Raw genomic sequence first — 16172 nt, 5'->3', positions numbered from 1 at the left:
AATGAGGATCACTATAATGTGCCATATTTCCCTAAAATTGTTCCCTTATTGTCGTTCTCTTTACTCTAACATCTTCAAAAGTGCCATTATTAGACCGTTCAGTTCATTGAAAGACATAAAAACCACAATAAAAAGTTCTAAGTGGAAAGAAACCTGCCCTCTATGATGGACACTCACAGCTAATATTTTGCTCTGACTTAATGGGGTAAAAATCCTGGTTCTGTTCCATGCACTGGTGTAACAGCTCTTTAAATATGGCCCTCTAGGTGATGAATGGCATGACAAGTTGCCTGTTAATACCATCTGGTCCCTCATGAGAAATGATTGTGTTTCTAGATGAGGTGAGAGGAGCTGCTTTGAGCTGCTGGGATGTCAGCGAGATAATGTTTAACCATGCTGTCAGAGTGGTGTCAAACTGTGAGCAGGGTTTGCTTACAAACCGTTTGTCAGCGTTTAAAAATGTATTTCATCAGAGTGAAATGACAAGACTGATACAATAATTGCTTCCCCAAATACAAAGCATTGCTGGTTTTAATCTTTAATTTGCCGCTGCTTTCATTAGCACAGCACGTCAGTAATCAAGTGTTTTCCTTGTGCAATAAAAAAAAAAATGTAACTGTCACATCCAGTTTTAAAAAACCTTTCTTTGATTTTTATTTATTTTCCAAACGTACAGAGAAAAAAGATTTGTGCTTGTTTCCGGTGTCTGACACATAAATACCTGTTGTGATGGAGGGTTTCACATTAACACTTTATCTAATGCACCATCTGCTAGCTTTCCAGCCCTGGAACACATCATTTGATCATTTGTTGCTTTTGTCGCGGTTAAAGACAGATGTTGAAACATGAGTTAGCGGTCCTGTGGGTTCAGCTGTAACCAGCTGCAGGCAGCAGCGGCGTCCGCCGAGGTTTTTTCACCGGCCACGCGTTCTCATCAATTTAAACTTATTTTTAGTCTTGGTAAAAACGAGGCATCAAAATCCTCCTTTCTGTCACAAGACAAACAGCTGACCAGGCACGCTTCTGTTTGCAGCACTCCGCCGTACTTAACTTAATCAGTTTGCACTTTTGACATCTACTGAGGTCAAGATACAAATATGAACTTTTGTATAAATTACAGATTGCAGCTGTCATGGTAGTTTTTTTCCCCTCATTCTTTCGTTTATATTCTTCCACTAAACCAAATGTTTCCAAAAAGCCTGGAGTCCTAAGAAACTCATTGTTAAAAAGAATTATTTGGCAGAATAGCAACATGTTTTTAGCACCAGCATAAATAAATAGAGAGAAGCAGGAAAAGTGTTGATATTACAGAGAAATTGATTAAAAGAACTTAAAGGAGCATAGCAGCAGTTTCAGTTTTGATTTTATGTTGCAGAAGTTCAACCCTTGGTGAGAAGTTGAAAAATCCACATGCAAGAGAGAAAAGAAAAAGCACCACAGTCTGCTGTTATTTCATGTGGAATAAAAATAATTCTGAATATTAAAGTTATTTTAAATGGATTATCTCACCTTTTGAGCAAAAAAAAAAGGCTCCCTCCTTATTAAACGCTTGCTCTACATTACTTTTCTCTAACTTTGTTGCCAATCAGGCTCAAATACTGTCCTTTGAAGGCTGGGATGAGGCATGAGGTGCACTCATGGCGGGTCCTTTTTGATCCATCATCACAGACTGTCGCCCATGTTCTCTCGCTGCAGTGGATTGGTGAGATATAGGAGCCCATTGAGGCAACTGTGATAAATAGAATAAAGCTTATTCTACTGTTGGGCAATTGTAAGAGAAGGTAGGATGTAAAAAAGAAATATATTTACATTTCTTTTACTTTTTTTTTCAAAGAAAATCAAACAGATCTGATTTAAATTTGCCAGGATGGTGTGGAAAAAATGTTAAAGTTTAATTATTTAGGGCAGAGTTTATCACAGAGCTAACTCTTACCATGTAATAAATGGAAGTATCATGCTGTGGGCCTTTTTTTTTTTTTAAGGAATTGGTTTCTGTCTATTAAGTAAATTTAATTGTGAAAAGCACAAAACATTTCAAAAGGAAAAATATTAGAATAAATGACATGTATTTTTTAAAAGTGATTCCAAGCATAAAAGAAGAAAAGATTGGAACGGAGAAAACTTAGCGTTTGAAAATAGTTCTGCACCGAATGAATGCAAATATGTGGGGGTCAGCTAGAGAGGGCTGCAGACAGAAGAATGGTTATTTTAATAGAACTGTTTCATAATCAAGGAAAGAAATAATGATTTTTTTTTCTTTCCAGATATCTTCATATTTAGTTGAACTGTACAGGATAAATGTTGCTGTTTTAAAAAGATATACACGCTCAGTTCTAATGATGCTGTCTTACAGTAGAAACAGCTCTTTGCTTTGTTTGAATTACAAAATATGCCAATTAAGATGATCATTAAAACCTTCATATTGCTGCCTCACAGGAAATAATGGCCGCTGGATAATTTGATTTATGTGACACATGGAGATATCAGGTCCCAGGCAAGATGAGCAGCTGGAAACCTCACTGTCACTAAAACAGCACTTTGAGGTGGAAATAGTTTGATCTGCCTGTTGTTATAAATATCAGTCTAAATAGTTATTTAGAGGAGAGGAGAAAAAAAACCCTGAGGAGGATATTAGAGCGTATTAAATGTTTTTTATTAATTCCTATAAACAAACACTGGTTCAATCCAGGGTGTAGCTGAAATGTAGAGGGAATGATTAGTTAAAGAGGGGAATGGTTTGGTTACAGCCAAACTGCAAAGCAACTATATTCTCTCCATTGTGCAATAAAGCAGCACTTCATATCATAAGCTCATTATATTTGAGCCATAAAGTGATTATGTTCTCCAGTACAGCATTGTTCTGCTGCTGACAGGATTAAAGATGACTCTAAAAGAGGAGCTTTAGCATCGCCGCTCTCTGCTTTACTGTTTTCTGGCTTTGTCAAAGCCAGTAGGGAAAAGGGGCCGCGCACTTGACTGTTTGCCAGCTGCGGCACACCCACCATCCTTTCTTTAACGCATTTATCTCCTGCCAGTCTGGCTATCCGTCTACATCAGCCTGTTTTTGTTTTTGTTCGAAAGGCGGCGTGAGCTGTTGTTTTTCATGGATCTGTCATCCTCAAGAGTGCAATCATTTCAAGGTTCTTAGGAAAATCCTGCAAATGCTAAAGAGTGTAAATCTAAACACGAGTGTGGCATTGATCTGTGTGTCGCTGGATGTGAAAGCAGAATTCAGATGAAACTACGGGTTTCGCAATGACAACCGGATCGCTTTGAACTTTCTCACATTGTGTCATGTTACAACCACAAACCTCAATGTGTTCTTTCAGGGGTTTTTTTGTGCACGACCAACACAAACTAGTTCCTTAATTTAAAGTAAAGAAAAAGCAGTAATCCAGGTTATTTTGTAGAATTTTTAAGTAGCATTCAATGTTTTTAGTTTGTTTCAGTAGCACCCTAACCATTTAATGGTTTATCTGAACAGATCCTCTTCTTGATAGCAATTGAGCTTCTAGTTTTGGAGGCGCTTGTAATTAGTTTTATTTTTAAAAACTCCTGACGCTCAGAGTGTGAATAGTAGACATCCGAACATCAGAGTTCAGATGTTGACTGGATGTTGAACGTCCAACTCAGTCTCATGTCTTTTGCTGCCTTTAACAAACAGGGTTCAGCCCTGTTCCCGCTGAGGAAAAGCATCATCACAGCATCATGCTGCCACCACCATAGTTCCTCATGTGTTCACAGTGCAGTCTTTGCTTCCTACCACCTGTTTCTCATTTACCGCGTTATTAATGTACAAAGCTTCTACTTCCTCATTTTTGTTCTATCCTTGTTCAGATGTAGTTATTTTTGTTCCATTATTGTTGCAAGCAAAGAACTTGTTTTGTAAAGAAAGAAAAAAAATGATAATAATAATAAAAAAACACTTATTGCAAATGAATATCTGAGAAAATGAAAACATCCAGAAATGTAAAAAAAACTCCTCAGGTATTTGTTAAATATCTCTTTTTCAGATTGAGGTTCATAAATTTTATTCTTTTCATATTGTGTTTTACAGATCACATTGTCTTAATTTCTAGGGGTGAAGTTAAGAGCAAAGATGCATTTTTATTGGTCTGCAAGCGTTGGCAACAATATCTCTATTGAAGTGAAGAGAATGTGATCTGGAAAACCAGTTTAAAAGATGTATAATGAAATATGAAATATGAAAACTAAGATAAAAGAAATCAATAAAAAAAAAAATATATATATATATATATATATATATATATATAGAAAAACAGCAAATTTACTTTTTTTTGACATCTTCTTTGCTTGTTACAAAGAGGAACAAAATTCACTCCATATACCCACTCTGTGTGTGAGACTTTACATGCCACTCCTTATGACAGTATATCAAATATGCTTTTTTTTCCCGCTCTACCTTTTATTAAAAGGTGCGTTAACAGTAAGTGTATGAAACGTCTGACTGATCTTTTCAGAGCTTTGGAGTTTTGCAGCTCCTCCAAAGTTATCACAAGCTTCTTACTGTAGCTGCCTCTGTGAATGATGCTTCTCATGCCTTGGATGTCATTCCAGGTTACCTTTCCTGATAAGTTTCAACATGTGCCATACTTTTACTTTTTAAGCAATGAATTGAAAAAAAAAAAAAAAATATATATATATATATATATATATATATTTGTATATTTAACAGACCCTGCTTTAACTAACTCATACTGTGTGCCTTGATCAGTATGACGCTTCTGGATGGATGAAAAGTTGTAGAATAAACATCTATATCAATCAAACTGTCTTATCTTTTCTGCTTTCAGAAGAATACGGGTGTCTTGAAGAAGGAGAAGAAGGAGTGGTGGAAGGAGAAGAAGATGGCGAAGCAGCAAAAGAAGGAGGGGGAGGACAAAGAGGAGGAGGAGGAGAACGTCCAGCCGGCGGTGGATCCTCTGGAGAATGGCTTCCTTCACCATGCTCAGCGGGAACAGGAGAGGATGAACGAGAGGCTGCTGAAGAAGACCTACTCCAAGAAGAACAAAACAGTAAGTGTTTACTTCCTGGTTATGTTACGTAGTTCCAAACCCTTTAAAGTCTGAACCATGAAAAAATATAAATAACATTCAAATTTTTCAAAATTAGAATGTTATTGAACTTTCTGAAAAATCTTGTATAAGTTAAATTAGGTCATTTATTTGCATCAAATTTGATACATTAGGCGATTCTGTATAATCTTTTATACATTTTCTGTTCACTACATGTGTCTAAATGTTTAGGCTAGTGTTTTTAAAAAACAAAAACATCACACTGATGATGCAGAAGTCTGAAAAACTCATGTATCAAATATGATACACTTGGCTTTAAAGGGTTAAAGGATTGTAAAGTGTGGACTGTAGGTAGAGTAGAGGGCTGTGATGCTGAGGGAATTTGTGTTGCTTTTCCTTTTCTTTTCATATTTGGAATGAAATCAGTGGCCTTTCACTTTTTGCTGCTAATGTCATTTTGGTAGAAGATCGTACCGTGCTGCATCGAGTGTTAATGTCATTTACAGTAGATAAAACATTTTATTGCATTTTTCTGGGTTGTAATCTAAAATTATATTTTTTCCCACTAGATATTTTCTTAAAGGAACAGCACCTTTAATAATTCCACTTCCATTTTTTCTTTGCTTATCAGCAAAAATTCTTGCCATATATTGAACTTTGTGAATTTCTGCAAACTGTCGAGGTTTGGTGGAGGTTTTTGATGACCCAAATGTATAGATAAGGAGATGAGTTTGTAGATTTAATGGAAAGTTCCAAAGGCAACAGGGGCAAAAATCCTGTCATACATTTTTTATTTAGAGAAGGAAAGCGGGGACGAAGATGTTGTGGAAGAGGACACCAGGGCGGCAGAAGCTTGGTTTGGTGTAGAAGGCTTACAGCCGTACATGTTTGAGCCCTTGCCTCTCAACGCTGCCAGTTCTGTTAGCTCTACGCCTGCTGAAGACACAGACGTCCATCCCTGTCAAAACTGGGGCGTAACTCAATGGGAAAATAAAAGTTTTTTAATTTCTTATTTCAACCGTATATTAGCTGCAACATATGAATCAAGATGCTATGACTGAAAAAAAATTGATTCACAGCTGTCAGTTATATATGATTGGCCGCATTTAGGTGTACAAGCTATAACTAACTGGCGTGCATAAGATAACGAAAAAAGACAGATTTTAAGACAGGATTTTTCTTTTAAATAGAAATTTTCTAAATTTTGGGACAATATCGTCTGATCAAGAGTACATTTATATACACATTTAAGCCAGAATGACTTGACATTTAAATATGACTTCCCTACGACTTTAACAGTTGATGGAACCGGATTATAAATGTAAAGTTCTGTGTTCCGCTATAAACTAGAGTTCATTAGAGTTCACTTTCCTTAATATAAACTTTGAAGCTAGGTTAGCTTAGCACCTATGAAGTTATGAATTTTACCTTAATCATAATTTTAAGACATATCGCTACTGCTGAATCACAACACATTCACTACTGTCTTGAAATCAGTTATTTCATTATGGATTCTCTTATTTTTAACTCTTAGAAAACAATAAATAGCCTGGAAAATGCTTTGTTAACGTTACCAACCACAAACTGTAAGAAACCTGTAAAGTTTAAAAGGCGGGATTTAAAGTAAAATAAAGTAGCCAAATCCCTGTCAGTTTACCTTCTCAACTTGGTTGCAGCTTTAAAATGACAAAAACTGAACCACACACTCAGAAGCAGATCGACAAGAGAGTAGGAGAGGCGAATAAAAAGCAAACCACCACTGCAGAGAAGGAGCATGCACTCACATGCAACATATTGGGCAGCCTAAACGTAACTAATCTGCTTCCTTAAAATGTTCCAAATGTGTGTAGAAAGTAGTTTACATGGACATGCTTTAAATAAAACTGCTCATATGAGCAGTCATTGTTTTGTGTCCAGTTATCTGACTTTAATCTGCCGTCAGACAGGGAGCAGCAGAGATCCAGAAGACGTTTCCCATAAAGCGAAAATCAGAAAGTCTCCATGGCGATTATAGCTCAGAGAGATGTACAATGCTTTGGCTCCAGTGGGTCATTGTGTTTTTCCATGGAACATTATCTGTCAGTCACTGGCGCTATGAGCAACATTTAATACTGCAAGGCCAGATTTGTTGCCAGGTTGCACTAAAAGTTCAGATAAAAAGAGAGGGGTCTTTAGAAAGGGCAGCAAACCTTTTAAGGAGTCCCAACCCTTTGAAGATGTACCAGCAATGCTGAAGAGCCATAAAATCAGAGATGGTAGAGCGGAAAAAAGTTTACTCATCAAGTGAAGAATGCAGCTCTCCAGTTCTTTTTTATTTAGAGAAGTTTAATTGGGTATTTCTATAAAGCTTTTCGTTACAAGAAAAAAAAAATATAGCTTTCTTATACTTAAGTTAGATTAGCTCTGTAACTATATCTATATGCCCATGTTATTAATTAAAATGCTAACCCAGTAGCCGGAAATGGGCCAGTCTGGTAGAAACAACCAGGTAATGTTTTCTTTTCAATCCAGATACACATTCACCAACAACATTTCTGTTCTAGGGATTTATTTGCAGGAAAGAACAATTTCTTTTGTTTTGTACAGCTTTCTTGACGTTTCCATTCCTTAAACTGCAGCAGGGATCAAATGTAAACAGTGTGGGAGGAAAAAACTTGGTGCAAAAAACGCATTGAAATGGAAGTTCAGAGCATTAAATTTATATGATGCAAATATGCATCATATAAATTGATACAGTCTGTGGCATGATTTAGAGTTTTTTTCAACAGTTCAGCTTTTTGATGGCAGTGGGGAAGAAGCTGTTGCAGAATCTTCTGGACCTGCATTGAATGCTGCAAAGCCTCTTTCCAGAGAGCAGCAGGGAGAACAGTCCATGGTGGGGGTGTGAGGGGTCATTTATGATATGACGGGCTTGGGACACGCAGCGCTGGGATGAAATGTATTTATGGAGGGAAGATGAGCCCCGATGATCCTCTCTGCTGTTCTCACGACTCTTCTCACAAGTCTGAGATGCTGCGGCCTCCACACCACACAGTGAGACAGCTGGTCAGAACGCTCTCTATACTGCTTCTGTAGAAGGTCATGACTAAATAAATATCTAAAATGCATCAACATATACTCTAAAAGGAAGTTCATATTGAAACATTTAAATCGATATTCATCAAACTTGGTCCAAAGAATCGAAATCGAACTGACTTGTTAGTTTCCTAATATACCTAGCTCTAACCACCAACATGTTTTACAGTACTTTTTGTGTGTGTGTGTGTGTGTAGAGAGTGTTTTGTGCCACACATAGGGTTTTCCTATGGTTTAAGTAATGTCCAACCAGATCATCTTCCTCCACATGTTTGTTGTTGTTGAAAACCTTTAAGCACATCTCCCCAGACAGCAGCTAATATTCCTCCTCTGATTTTTTTAAAGATTTGAGCATTGTTTCCAGGCCCTATAAAAGTGTCCTGACTGAATTGGTGTTTTGGGAGTGAAATATTCTCTTCATTGAACTTATTATAACAAAAGAAGGAAACAGATGAGATCAGCTGGACCTTTCTGTTGGGACTTTAATAGGAAACCAGGCACACTATTTGCCTCTGTCATTAAGATGATTGTAAAATGTTTGTGTACCACTGAGCCATTTGCTTCCAGAACAGTTTGTCTTTCATAAACAAACTGAGAGTTTGCTGCCTTCAGGTGGGTTTACACTCCAATCCCACCCTTATTTCCCCGTCTGCATAAGTGGCTTTCTTACTTGTGCCGATAGAGAACTGCCAATATCCTAAGCTTTAAGCACACTGCTGAGCCCACAGAGTCTGGGTCTGTCCCACTGAGATAGCTCATTTATGTGTTAACAGTTTGTTTAAATGGCGGGTGTTTTTATGCTCTCGTCCAAAGCCAGCATTCACTATAGGGCTGTTGAGGATAAGAGGGGAAACACAGTCAGGAAGCCAAAGCAAATAATGAGGTTATGTAGCCTGGAGGCCTCCAGTACAGACAAAAATATCTCTCTCAGATAAGATTTCCTGAGGAAGTTAACATGGCTGAAAAGGCACTTGGCTGTGATATGTAGTTTGCTGAGAGAAAGTTTAAGTTGCTGCTGCTAACCTGCGCGCTCTAAGCTTCCGATCTGCATACCACTGCAGATATTTACTCCATTCAGCTATTCGTATGTGTGATCAGATAAACGGGAAATTGATTTTATAAACAGTTCCATAAGGAATCCCCCTTAAAAGAAAGGCACAAATGTTTTTCTCCCAAATTCAACATAAAGCATTCCAAGCTAAAGTACCTGCCTGCAGTTTTACTGGTTAACGCTTAGTAGCGGTTGTTAAAGTTTTTCTTCTGAGATATTTCCTTTAAATCTAAAATGACTGTGTTTGAAAAACTTTGAGGTGTTGAACACTAGTTTATCAAAATTACTAAATTCTCGAAACAAGCTTTTCTTTTTTTTTCTTCTTTTTTTCACTTACGTCAGCGCTACCCAAGCTAAATGCTAACACTTAACAGTATAACAACCAAATGCCTGCATAAACCCTCAGTGTTTAAACACCAGCAGCTACAGCAGGGGTCTTCAACGCTTCCATGGACCCCCCAACTGATGGCGAGATGGAGCCGGGACCCCCTAATTATATATAGTATGAAATAGTGTTGAATCAATATGGTCCTATAGTCACTCTATTACAGATGGAGTCATGTAACAAAAGTAATTTCGCCCTGGGATTATTAAAGTATTCAGATTCGGATTCCTTGTTGATGGGACAGGTGTTGTGAATGAAACGGTGTTCCTGTGATCCAAACCATCAATCTGTGCTTGGCAGATTGTTAATAAAATCAATCTGAACTAGTTTATAATCATTTGAAAAGGTAATAATCAATTATATCACTATTAAGGAAATAAAACACTGGAGGGATTTCGTTCCGGGGGGGAGTGTGCAATTAAGGGCCTTGCTCAGGGACCCAGAGGGGCAGGCTGTGGGGATCGAACTGGCAACTTGAAACGTTCTCAGATCAAAAGCGCATTGCTCTAACCCACTAGACCAGTGCTTCTCAATTATTTTCTGTTACGCCCCCCCTAGCAAGAAGAAAACTATTCACGCCCCCCACGCCCCACCGTGACTATCCATCTTTGCATAACATTTTATCCTTATTAACATTAAAGAAAAAAAAAAAAGAAAGACATATGGTCAAACTTACAAAGAATAACTTTATTAAATCGTGTTTTAAGTCTGTTTTAAGACATGTTTTAAACATGTTTAAACTGTAAACATGTTTGACAAACTAATTGCACCATTGCAAAATTAAATCAAATCAATAAATAATATTTAATAATTATAATAACTAATAAACTACAAAAAAAATAACTAATTTATATTTAGTTCAGCAACATTAACTCAGGAGCACAATATATAAAACACTTGAACCTACAAAACAAAAATGAATTAAACAATTTGTGCTCATTTTTTCTTTCTTTTTTTGATCAAAATGAGGAGGAAGTCAGGTTTAATGGCTACAATGAGCACGTTTTGCAGTGCACAGCTTTTCGAAGCGAGGTTCGAAGCATGATAGTGCAACTCTCAGCTCCTGCTCAATGTTAAGCTGGGACCTGTACTTGGTCTTCAGTGCAGCAACAGCAGAGAAGCCAATCTCACAAAGGTAAGATGTTGCAAAAGGAAGCAGAATGCTTATAGCTTTCTCTCCTAAGAGTGGATACTGCCTCTCTACACTCAGCCAGAATGCACTGAGTGTCTGTGATGTGAACCTCAGTCTCAGTGTGGAGTCAGACGTCATGTCAATGAACTGCTCCTCTTCTGCAGAGCTGAAACCAGTTGGAGCTGCTGCACTGAAAGGGTCTCTCACCCAGTCATACTGGGAACTGTTTTCAGGGAAGTACTTTTTAAAGAATCCAATCAGTGAAGAAATATGCTGCTTAATGTGAGGAATCACTGAGATAGCATCATAGTCATTAGTGTCTACAAATTCATGCAGGTTCTCAAATGAATCTGTGTTTCCTTCATCAAGTTGCCTGCTCCACATTGCAAGCTTTCGGGTGAAAGAGCTAATCTTGTCTGTGACCTGAGGGAGGTGTTTATCTTTCCCTTGAAGCTGTAGATTCAGTTCATTTAGCTTTCCAAATATGTCACTCAGGTAGGCCAGTTTTCCCAGGAAGTTCTCATCACAAAATTTTTCTGCCACTTCATACTTGTGCTCCTGCTCCAAAAACACTCTTATTTGCTCTCTGAGCTCAAAAACACGGGACAAGACTTTTCCTCGTGACAACCACCTTGCTTCACTGTGATAGAGCACAGTTTGATGTTCAGCTCCCATCTCCTCACAGATAGCCGAGAAGACTCTTGTTTTTAGTGGTCTGGTCTTTATAAAATTGACTACATCTATGATGTCAGTCATAACCTCACTTAATTCAGGGGAAAGTTGCCTGGATGCAAGTGCTTCTCTGTGTATAATACAGTGTGTCCACTCAGCATGAGGTGAGGCTGTCTTGATGAGTGCCCTAAGTCCTTTTCTCTTCCCTGCCATGGTTTGTGCACCATCACTGCAAACACCAATGCAGTTCTCCCACTTAAGCCCATTCTCAGTCATAAAGGAGTCCAGAATTTTGAATAGCTCCTCAGCTGTGGCTCTGTCTCTGACATATTTACAAAAAAGTAGATCCTCACACGCTTCGTCGTATTTCCTCGTCTTAGCTTTCGGGTGACTTTCTTTTCTCTCATTATCTTTGTCTCTCTCCGCTTTTCTTTTCATCCCTGTTAAAAACTTTTTCCTGTTGGCGGTTTTTATGTTGAATAACGGAGGCTTTAGACAGAACGCAGTCGGAGCTTTCTGTTGACTCAACACTGGTAACCAGGTAACCTTGTAAGTCGTAAAATGTTGCACTGTCGCAAACGTGACAGAAGTAAAAATGACAGCGCCACTGCCGCCTACTGTAGTGGATGCGCAATTACACTTTATAATAGTACGGCCCCAAAAAAAAGCCTGTTCCCTAGGGTCACACGCGCCCCCCCAGGTATCGCAGGGCGCGCCCCACTATTTGAGAAGGACTGCACTAGACCAACAGTCCCCCTCATATTTGGTTGCGCATGTACAAATGAGGTGATGGTATGGACCATGCTACCAGTACGGATCAGGTAGTGACACTGGTAGATTACTAACAATTAACTCTTGCTGCTGCCGTTGTTCCTGCCGCAGCAGTATTAGTAAAGGTCAGACCTTCTACAGAACTGGTTGTTAGCTGCCCGTTAGCTGCCCTTTAGCTTCCTGTTAGCTGCCCATTAGCTTCCCTTTACCTTCATGTTAGCTCCCCCTTAGCTGCCTATTAGCTGCCCTTTAGCTTCCTGTTAGCTGCCCGTTAGCTCCCCCATTAGCTCCCTGTAAGCTGCCCGTTAGCCCCCCCATTAGCTCCCTGTTAGCTGCTCTTAAGCTGCCCTTTACCTTCCAATTAGCTGCCTGTTAGCTGCCCGTTAGCTGCTCATTATCTTCCTGTTAGCTACTTGTTAGCTGCCCGCTCGCTGGGGTGAAAACAACACAACCACATTATATGCAAATATCTCTTGGCCAAAGCATATGCGTTAGCTGGTGTTTTAAAAGAAAAAATTCTTTGCTGTTTCTTTATCATAGTGATGGTAACAGCAGGTTGAACCACTGCTTAGTTAATATGAAAACATGTCAGCTGCAAATTTCATTTCATATAGATGTTTAATTGTATTGAATTGTATTTTTATGTCAAAAGCAGCAGTTGAAGCAGCAGGTAAATCTGCTTTTGATTCAGCCTAAACAGATGTTTCATTTTACTTTTATGGTAAAGTTGTAACATTTTAAGTTAAAATACAATATTGTTCATGTTTATTACATGTGCAATTTAGTTTAAACAGTCCTTTTTGGTGTTTAGTGTGTGTCATATGGCTGGTAACCACATCCTGCAGAGCCGACTTTTTTTTAGCCTTATCTCTTGAGAGTACCCCGATAATTTTAAATTTTAGCCTTGTGAACTCAGCAAGTAAGAAATGGCTGGAACTAAAGAAAGATGAAGGAACTATTAGATGAATGAAAGCACAAACCCTCATTTTATGTCTACGTCTGCATGTCCAGGAGCTAATCCACGTGTCCTTGTGAGCTGTAAGGGAAGCGGGTTACATCGTGTACCGTACAGCATCGTGCCTTTCACCTTCAGCACGCCTCTAAAGGGGATCATGAATAAAACATCATGCTGAATCGCCGTCCTTCAGGATGGCCGCTGTGTTTTGCATTGTTTTCTGCATAAGAAAGCACCTGTTGAGACACTTATTAGTTTGTACCTCATGCTTTGCTCAAGCTCTTCATCCACGCACTGTCAGGCCAGACTGCTATCAGAAAGCCACGATCCCGCCTGCTCTGCTCTTACTGTAGATGGCTGAAGATTACTTCCTGAGTCCCATATCTGGTTGTGTTTATAAGGGCTGAGCCAACCGGAGGCTGATAAGATAAGCATTGAATGTGCAGCAGAGCTCGGGTCAGGGCTAACCTGAGAGCTGCCTGTAAATACTGCTGACCCCACGGTTACTTTTACAACTTTGCTGTCAAAAAACTGTCTTACTGTGCATAACTACTGATACTCATATACACTATATGAAAGGACATCTTCTCTGTTTTCACAATTCTATGTGGGCTGTTAAATAAGGAAAAAAAACGTTGCTAATTCCTAATAAGATATCCTTCTTTTATTGGGTAAAAACTTAAAATCATCTTTAGATAAACAGATTAGCACCAGCTATATATCTGTTTTATGGATTATCGTAGGACAGATGTGCTCTATCACCAGACATTAAATAACAGCTCTATCAAGTAAATATTTGAAAGGACAAATCCCAGATTAACTCTTACTTCATTTTATCTATTAATGTCTAACATAGGAAGCTTTGCAGGACAAACAGGTCATTAACCAGCATTATTTCTAACAGAACAATAGGTCATGTCATATAAGGGATGCCACTTGCATTACTTCCATGCAGTTTAAGACAATTGTCCAATATTTACAGGACGAAATGATTATAGATTTGCTTTTGGTAAGGTTAGCATTATTATCTGTTGACATCAGTCTATACTTATCTTAATTCAGAGGAGAATCATGATTTCACCTTCCAGCGTGTCCCATGACAGACTGAATGACTCATGACGAGGATTACTAAAGCTTCAGCTTCCTGCTACTGTAACACATCACACTTCAGCAGTGTGGGGAAGATTACTTAAAAAAAAAAAAAGCTAGTTATCCAATAGTTACTAGGTATATCTCCAAAAAAGTAGCTAGTTTGTAACTTAGATAATGCACAATGAAAGTAATCAGTTTAAAATCAAAATAACTACAAAGTTACTTTTATGATCTAAAATAAAAATGTGGTTATTCTAAAAATAACCATGTTAGATGTTATGAAGCCTAATTGAAAATTCAATCTAGAGGAGTCTTGAGAGACCGACCACCTGTGATGTCCCTCAATCAAGCTTCGGCTGATCAAGGTGGGATACATTTTCCCCCTCCATCTTTTTCAGCTAGCGTTCCATCCTTAGCGATACCTGTTGATCTGTAACAAGCTCATCTGCCATTGTTGGGATCCAACACGCCTTTGCTCTATCCGCACAAGCCTTCTTCTTCTGCTCAACCATATGGTGGAGCAGGCAGCTTGGCTCCCTCCATTTGCATTCAGCTTACAGACACCCAAGACCGATTCTTTAAAGCGGAGACGTATCTTTCCAAGACTCACTCGTTTCCCCATTCCTTGCTTCAGCATTTCCTTCTCTTATACTAACAGCATAAATTCTGGGCACCTCCGAGCACCGGGAGCGCCGCATTCTGGGCACTTTGGCGTCCGAGCATTTGACGCTTGATTTTAGGAAATTCAACTTTTGCCATTGAATTGTAAACCAATAAGAAAAGCTGATCCAGTTTTTGGGGGGAGACAAACACCACACACAGGCTATTATTGTTTCTGCAGAGCGGTTTGCATATGAAGAAAATGTAAATTTCAATGGGTTAAACTCCAAAGTAAAAAAAAAAAAAAAAAGCCAGAATATTGGATTGTTATATTTAGAGAGAAATGAAAGAAAGTTCTGATCATTAATCCTTTTTTTTATAAACTATGACGAAACAGTTTATAAATACCCAAATTAACTACAAATGTTAAAAGCTTCAGATGAAAAATATTTGATTGTATATTCCGGCACTTACAGTTTTTAACAAAAACCTTACAAAACTCTTTATATTTAATTCCAGCCGCTACGGGAAATCCGTCACAGGCTCATCGCAGCAGAGAGATTTCAGCTGGGATTTCCAGCGCTGCAGGCTGGCGGTATGCTGGAGATCTGGGCCTCTGAACAAGAACTGCATATTTTAGTAGGATCATAATCCTGATGAACTTAACGCACCGATGAGGTTTAGAGGTGGACTCTCTAGCCTAAAAACAACTATTTTTCCAAATCGTCAAAGTAAATAAAGCCAAGCTGCTCTCTAGGTTGAAGCTACAGAACCATCAGAGCGCTGAGTATCCAGAGCGTTGAAGTGTCATAGTAATTTGATCACAGTTTGACCCAGTGTCCAAATTTCAGCGTTTAAGCGTTTTTGACGCCCAAAACGCTTTTGGTGTGAATGCAACATTATACTGAGGATAGGGAACTGAGTCTTCTACCTTCAGTAGCAACTTAATATCTGAGAAGTGTTTCTGCACCAGATTATGCTTTGGTCCAATGCAGCTTAATGCTACGTTCTCACCTAAAGCAGCAGAAGCTGCTAGTTTCCATGCAAAGTCAATGGTTGACGTAGCAAAAGGTTCCACAGCGCGTTCTTAGCAGCAGGAGCAGCACGTCATAAGCTGTTGAACCAATCAGAGAAGCTGATCTGGGAGCCGGCAGGGAGACAGACACAGATCACTTCTCTAAAACAGTTTATTAAGACCTAAATTAACTTAAAATGCTGAAATCTGCTGGCAAAAGATGTTCACTTTTGTAATCCTGGTGCCTGCAATTTGGATTACATACATGAAAAAGCCTAACATCTACTTCCAGCCGCTGCGGACAGTAGCGGAAAACCGCGAAGAGGCAACCGGCCCAGAGGCTGCTGTTGAACGGGATTGCTAGTGACAGAGCACCGCTGTTATACGG

General features: G+C 38.8%; 1 protein-coding gene across 9 annotated transcripts in view; it reads left to right on the top strand.

The window, feature by feature from the left end:
• fbrsl1 (fibrosin-like 1) overlaps positions 1-16172 on the top strand; it is a 458506-nt gene that overhangs the window by 148282 nt on the left and 294052 nt on the right. For all 9 annotated transcript variants that reach the window (XM_038273619.1, XM_038273614.1, XM_038273613.1 and 6 more), the window contains exon 2: positions 4815-5036. In XM_038273619.1, coding sequence (XP_038129547.1) covers positions 4815-5036 — 222 coding nt within the window. The remainder of the gene's footprint in view (positions 1-4814; positions 5037-16172) is intronic.

Source organism: Cyprinodon tularosa, unplaced genomic scaffold (genome assembly GCF_016077235.1).
Source record: "Cyprinodon tularosa strain WSP-4 unplaced genomic scaffold, ASM1607723v1 ctg88, whole genome shotgun sequence".
NCBI classification, from domain to species: Eukaryota; Metazoa; Chordata; class Actinopteri; order Cyprinodontiformes; family Cyprinodontidae; genus Cyprinodon; species Cyprinodon tularosa.
This window is presented reverse-complemented; position numbering and strand designations above follow the sequence as displayed.